The sequence below is a fragment of the Apium graveolens genome, chromosome 9 (genome assembly GCF_009905375.1).
Source record: "Apium graveolens cultivar Ventura chromosome 9, ASM990537v1, whole genome shotgun sequence".
NCBI classification, from domain to species: domain Eukaryota; kingdom Viridiplantae; phylum Streptophyta; class Magnoliopsida; order Apiales; family Apiaceae; genus Apium; species Apium graveolens.
This window is the reverse complement of record NC_133655.1, coordinates 276,058,235-276,065,149: the sequence shown is the minus strand read 5'-3', so window position 1 is coordinate 276,065,149 and position 6,915 is coordinate 276,058,235. Positions and strand designations below refer to the sequence as shown.

At 33.1% G+C, this 6,915-nt stretch overlaps 1 protein-coding gene across 1 annotated transcript; it reads left to right on the top strand.

Annotated features, from left to right (window-relative positions):
- Positions 1-948: 948 nt before the first annotated feature.
- Positions 949-2,982, top strand: LOC141684700 (uncharacterized). The gene is made up of 2 exons (XM_074489784.1): positions 949-1,831; positions 2,513-2,982. The coding sequence occupies exons 1-2, from the start codon at positions 996-998 to the stop codon at positions 2,514-2,516; spliced, it is 840 nt and encodes a 279-aa protein (XP_074345885.1). The 5' UTR covers positions 949-995; the 3' UTR covers positions 2,517-2,982.
- Positions 2,983-6,915: the final 3,933 nt, after the last annotated feature.

Below are 6,915 nucleotides of genomic sequence, written 5' to 3'. Positions count from 1 at the left end.
TTCATTGTATTTTACATAGAAAATATTCAATGTATATTAGGAAAATTCAGAGTACATGAATTAATTTAATTCATTGTATTTTACATAGAAAGTATTCAATGTATGTGTAGTCATAAAATATATTATATATACTGTATATACTAGATTGGGGGAAAAATTATACAAACAAAATAATGGCTTCTCATGTAAAAGGTGTCACAAAATCAACAATGACGGATGAAGCAAGAAAAGCATTATGTGAATATAAAAGAGAAAATTCATCATGCACTCAAAAATATCTCCAGTTGTGGCTCGAGAATAAGTTTCATCTAAAAGTTAGTCAATGTACAATATCAAATACACTGAAAAGGTCAGCAGACTATCTTGCAGCTAATTACTTGGAGAAAAGAAAAGATATTAAGCGACATAAACCAGCAAAATATCCAGATATGAAGAAGGTTCTCTATGAATGGTTTCTCCAGTACCAAGATCGTGTTAATATGACAGGAGAGCTAATTTTAGAGAAGGCAAAAGAGACCATGAAAATTTTATACCCTCAACAAGATCAGGAGCACACTTTTTCTCCCAACAATAAGGAAGATTAGGGATGAGCTTCATGTTGATTTAAATTATATGAAAAACAAACTACAATTGAATCATATTTTACAAAGATGTAATAGCTATATTTTTATGAATATAAGGGAATTATTAATTTATAGTTTTATTGGGACCATATTTTTATACAGGGTTTTCAAAAAAATTATTATCTTATTATTTTATCGAAATTGATCATTTTTTGAACTGGCCCAAGTCGGGACCGGACAAAATTATTAATTTAGAGAGATTATTAATTAATCGAGTATTAATTTACAGACTGTATTACGCTATTGGTTACTGGGCCAAGGCCCATAATAGGAAGAATAGAAGCTGGGCGAAGAAGGGGGTGAAAAGCAGAGGTATTATTTATATTGGGTTGAGGAGAAAAACAAGTATTGAAAAAAAACAAGCTGGTGGCGATGAAGAACGCGAGGTGGAGGGAGAGTCGTAATCGGGGCGTAGTATTGAGAGAGGAAGATGAAAAGATGATTAGGAGTGTAAAGAGAAAGAGGGCAAAAGAGGATGAGAAGGTTTTTGAGAGGCGGAAGATGACGGAGCAGAAGTTTCCTTTGGCTGATTTTTATAAGATGAGTCGAAAGAGCGCGAATTCAAAAGAGGAGATTGTAGAAAAGAGTAGCAGCAACTCACAACTAGATAAACAAGTAGAGCCGTGTTATGATGAAGCTGGTATACTTTTTGGCAAGTCCTCTGAGGAGGATTCTGAGGAGGACAAAAAGCATTATAACAGGTCTCCGTTTTACATCAAACGAGTTTCTGATTTCATTAATTTCAAGTTATGTGGGATTAGGGAAAAGGAGAAGGATCCCGAGTCAGACGAGGAGCTTTTACTCGACTGTGATCGTCGTAACGAAGTTGATCATGGTTACACTTACGTCCTCAAGAAGCGTTGGAGGGCCATTACCAATCCCATAAATCACGTTCAAACTTACCACAAAACAGGCAGTAGTGATCGCATCAGATCTGTATTACATGACCCTAAATACCCCCTGCTCACTTTATCCAAACTGGCTCTTCGGACCTATAATGAAATCCAGGGTACACAGTATGAATTTGTTGGTTTGGTCAAGGCGTACTTGCGATTAGCTGCTGATCGCTGTTTCACTATCCGTTTTAAAGCCTCTGTTGGGGGTCAAGATGCCATCAATTTCCAAGCTTCCATATTCGAGGAAATTCCAGACAGAAAAACTAATGTCGTGTTTGTACGGGTTGAAGCTGTCTACCCTCTTCCTTCCTGGTAACGTTTTATGTATGTAGATGGTTACTATCCTCTGGCTACCCCCTATGTCGTCCCTGCTCAAGATTTGTAACAGAATTCAGATAGGCACTTGTGAGGTCTGAGACGCCTTATTAGGAACCAAAAGGGAAAGTAAAAGCATTGTCCACAAAACTTACAAGTATATACCAAATGTAATTGGCGTTATAAAGTACTGCATTGAGCACCTAATAATTTCAGAATATTTTTATTAGATTAGTAGGTATAATGACAAAACCAGGATTCACAGAAGATTACGGTAACAAGGCTAAACACAATCGATACAATGATGTAATAAAAATGTATATAGTTTTCAAAGAACTTGCCTCTATTTAGGGATTTGCTAATATTACACACACACCTGGTGTTGGTTTAAGTGACTTGTAACCCTCATTTTTAGCAGCTGCATCAGCAGTTAATTAATTCTATAGTATCTTATATTCGTATATAAGAATGTACGCAACACCCATCTCTTCTATACACCCAGTCTTATAGTTTAGGCTTTTTTAATCTTCTTTCTGAAATCACTACCTTCAACTTACAAAGTTTTAACATGCTGTTTTAAGATTTATTTTCACTGCATCTGATCCTGATTTCTCTCCACCATCGGTGTTTACTTTGATACATGTGCCTTTTAAGCTTTATTTATCTTATATTTTGCAGCTGATGCCAGTTTGTGGTCCTTTTGTCTAATTTGTCTATCTATTCAACGGGCTAGCTCAAGAAGTTTGTGGTGCTTTTGTCGCATAGGCCTTATCTCTCTGTGTCTGTCTATCTATCTATTTATCCATCAATCCATCTGTCTATTTATCTAAATATCTATCCATCTGTGTATCTATCGATCAACAATTAGGTATGTAGATGTTCGAGCCTAGTGTTTGCATAACTTCCTGTTGGATGTTTTCGTACATCTGGTACCTGCTAAAACCTGATGATAATTTAGAGGACAACTGTTATTGTAATCCAAATCCATGATATTTTATTAATGTTATTCACTTGGATTCTATTGAAGTGATACATTTCTTCTTTACTCGATCTACAGCAATGTATGTAATATGAAGCTAAATATTTATATTTATATGACTTCATGTTGGATGTTTTCATACATTTGTACCTGCTAAAACTTGATGATGATGTTTGGAGGACAGCTGTTATTGTAATCCAAAACCATGATATTCTATTCGCTGAGATTCAATTTAAGTACTCCATCTTTTGGTTACTCTATCTACAACAATGTATCTAATATGAAGCTGGAGCCTATTATTAATATAACTTTCCTGTCCAATGCCTTTGTTGCATTATTTGCTATTAAAACCTGATATGGCGGTGGTTCTTGCAATTCAGTATGATCTCTTTCTGATATATGTGATAATATGTGGGATTCCCTTCAATTCTTATCTCTACGCACCTTCCCGATGATATATGTGATAATATAGGCACAGGAAAAATAACAGATGATGACAGATGATGACAACTCTGGAGTAACAGTATAATTTTGTATTTTGTATAAATAAATGTATTCAAAAAATGTGCTTCAATTCGATATATGATGACAATGTGTAGAATAGTTTATACAGTAGAAATCCTCTTCTGCATGCGTATGTACTTTTGAGGTTTGATAATGATTCAGCACAATAGCATCGAGTGCATTCTATTAGCTATTAAGAACATGTTAATCATATCTATTCACCTTTAGTTTGTTTGGAAGTGTCCTCAAATTGCCGCTCTGCATCTAGGAATAACTCGCAAGATGTTTTCCAGAGTTCTTTTGCAAGGTTTTTGTCATAAGAAAGTTCAGATGATTTAAGAGTTCTGCCCCTTCAATTCTTACCTCTACACACCTTCCCGATCCCAATCTACCTAATGGAACCCATTCACCAAAACCACAGAGAACTTGAGGGCACGTGTAATGTATGTTAGAGGGAGTCATCTATGCATTCTTGAGTTGTAGAAATTGCATGATATTAGATGCTGCACACAATCATCCATTTGAAAGAAACATTTTCTGCGCCCACCTACATTTAAATTTACTTGGGAGATTCAAGTCTCATTAAGGTGGAAAAGTGCATCTGTTTCTTGTTTTGATTTCACATTTGAGAGAAATGTATTGCATGTACCCTAAGCATTTCCTCAAGCCTCACTATATTGTTTTTCAACTGCCAAGGTCCATTAGTTCTCAGTGCTTGCTTGGCTCACATATGAATCGACTTCCCATTGGGAATTTTACTTGGCATTTGGGTTCCTTTTGAAGTTACAGGCAGACAAACTCTTAAACATTGGTAGGAAGATGTGCGTGTCAGTGTATCTTCAAAGATAGTGCTGTTCCTACTTGACTAAAGACCGATGAACATAAATTAGGGAAATTCATAGAAACATTAGTTATAAACTTGTCTATATTTTACTTTTTAAAAAAAAAAAATAAATCCACCATGATTCTGACCATTCACGGCGTGATCGGTTACAAACAGGGTTCAAAAATCGGTCTAGGCGGCCGCCTAGGCGCTAGACGGTGGTAAAACGCCCGACTCGGACCTAGGCGGCGATTTAGACGTTTTTTTGAAAAATCGGGTCAAAATCGGGATTAGACGGGCTAGACGGTCAAAAATCGGTACTAGGCGGTTTAGGCGGAAAATAATTAAAAAAATATTTTTTTTACATTTTTATAAATTTAATTCATTAATTTCATAATTTCACACAATATCATGTCAATTTCTAATATAAAGTATTGATAAGAAGTAAAAAGTAATCTAATATATTTAATTTTTAACTTAAAATACAAAAATAACATATTATAATTAATTTAAAAGTGTGAATTAAAATATAGTTAATATTGTAAACTCAATAATTAGTACATAACGCATGTCAAATGTGTAGATATTGTTTAATACAATTTTAATTTCTTTTTTCAAATAAATATATGACATATTGATAATTATATAATTATAAAAATTAAAAATAATATTTATATTATTCCGATTAATGTTCCGATTAATCGGTTCGATTAAAGTCCGACTCGCTCATTAATCCCTTGAAGATACCTTCACCGCCCTGACGCGCATAACGATTTCTGGAACACCGGTTACAAATTGACTTTAGCTATATATAAGTTACGGTCATCACTTGTTGACTTACATATAGTAAGAGAATTACGGAAATGCTTGATATTTTGGTAGTTTTCTTGGTACTGTACAACACTAATGATTGAGAGATTTGCATACGAGAAACACTATGGTCTCAAAACGGTTCTCAATATCATTCCCAAATGCTGACGTGAAATATTCATACTTGGTAACTTTTTTATAAGGAAATGAGATCACGTGTGCATTCATATTTAAACACAAATTAAAATGAGATAAATGTCACGCCATGTTCGGGACAAGTTTTGAGAACCGATTTAGGATACCTAGCACTGCTCTTTGCATTTATATATTAAATTACCTCTCTTATTGATGATCATGCTACTCTTTTTTTATAATATAACCGTCTACAATTTTGTGTAAAATAGTAACTCTGCAGACCATTTAATACATTATTGTTTTTTTATCACGTTAACCCGCAGCTGTTACCCTTCGGATTTGCACTGGGTAAATTCCACGGGCTCACACAATAGACGGCAAATCACGTGAACTAAAATAAATCGCATTTAAACGACAGACTCTGACTCGGGAGTCATAATCATAAATTCTCCTCCCGTTTTCTTACTTCTGATTGAACTTTTTAGATTGTCGTTAAAATGTGTAGAAGCGATTTAGAGCTTGTTACTAATTCAGAGATGCCTAGCCGATGAAACCATTTGTGTTGGTGCACCTAAAGGAAAAGAAGGTAAGATGCAATTTACTAGAACAAATCGGCCAATATAGCATTCGTGAAGGGGAGGGGAAGTACGTGGAGGTCATATTTATTTCATGTTACATAGAATTATAATTTTTTTAAAATTTTCAATCCCATATTTGTTAATATAAAAATTTGTACAAGGGTTATTCAAAATTATGATTAAATTTTCTATTCCATGTTTGATTTATTTGAAAAAAAGATATGATTATAATTTTCTCTAATACTTGTTGGGAGGTGGTAAAATAATATCCCATCTAGCAAGTCATTTTCTAAATGATTATAATTCCCTCATTATAATCACATATGAAACAAACCAATATAGAATTCAAAATTTTAAATGATTATGATTCAATCCCAATGACTATCTCTCAAAATAAATCGAATAAAATTTTAAAAGATTATAATCTTATTCCAAACTTAATCAATCAATCAAACCCTACCTAATATATATTGTGTAAAACAGTATCTATGAAGGGTATATTGTTCACACAGTGTAACGACTGGAATATTTGCGATATATCTTATGAGAATAAAATATAATTTTATATATTGCAGTAATTTATGTGAATTAGTACAAGAGTACTGGAACAATATACTTTTAAATACTCTATTATGAAAATGTGATCGTGTCGGTTTGTTGTCGGGTCGTTAGATGGGACGCAACCTATTATGTGAAAAGTGAATTTAATAAAAGTTTTGAAATGGAAAATGAGTGAAGTATGTAAAAGTATGAAAGATAAATAATGTTCTATGCATCTATGTTTATATGGATTCAAGTTTGCGAAGTTGTATCGTTATTTAAAATTATCGTCTATCTGGTATATGCGTAACCAGTTATCAAATATAATTTATCTGTAAAGGTTATAAATACAAGATGTGGTTGATGTTATTGTGTTAATATTTGTTAATTGTTATATACGTGTGCGAATATGTGATTCTGGAGTTTTTAAATATTTTTAAAAAGATTTACTGAGTGAAAATAAGGGTTATTGAGCTCAAAATATTATTCTAAATATATTGGAATATGTTCACATTATGAAATTTATTTTATTATCTCTTGAATGTTACTAGAGACGTTTTAAAATTGAAAGTTGGATTTGTTCTGATGTCCTGAAATTTTAGAATGATTTTTCAAAGGTTATTTCTATTATTGATGGATTATTTGAAAATTTCATAGAAAATAAATTGTTCGCTCAAAAATTATTTTAAAGATATGGGGAGAGAGAGCTAAT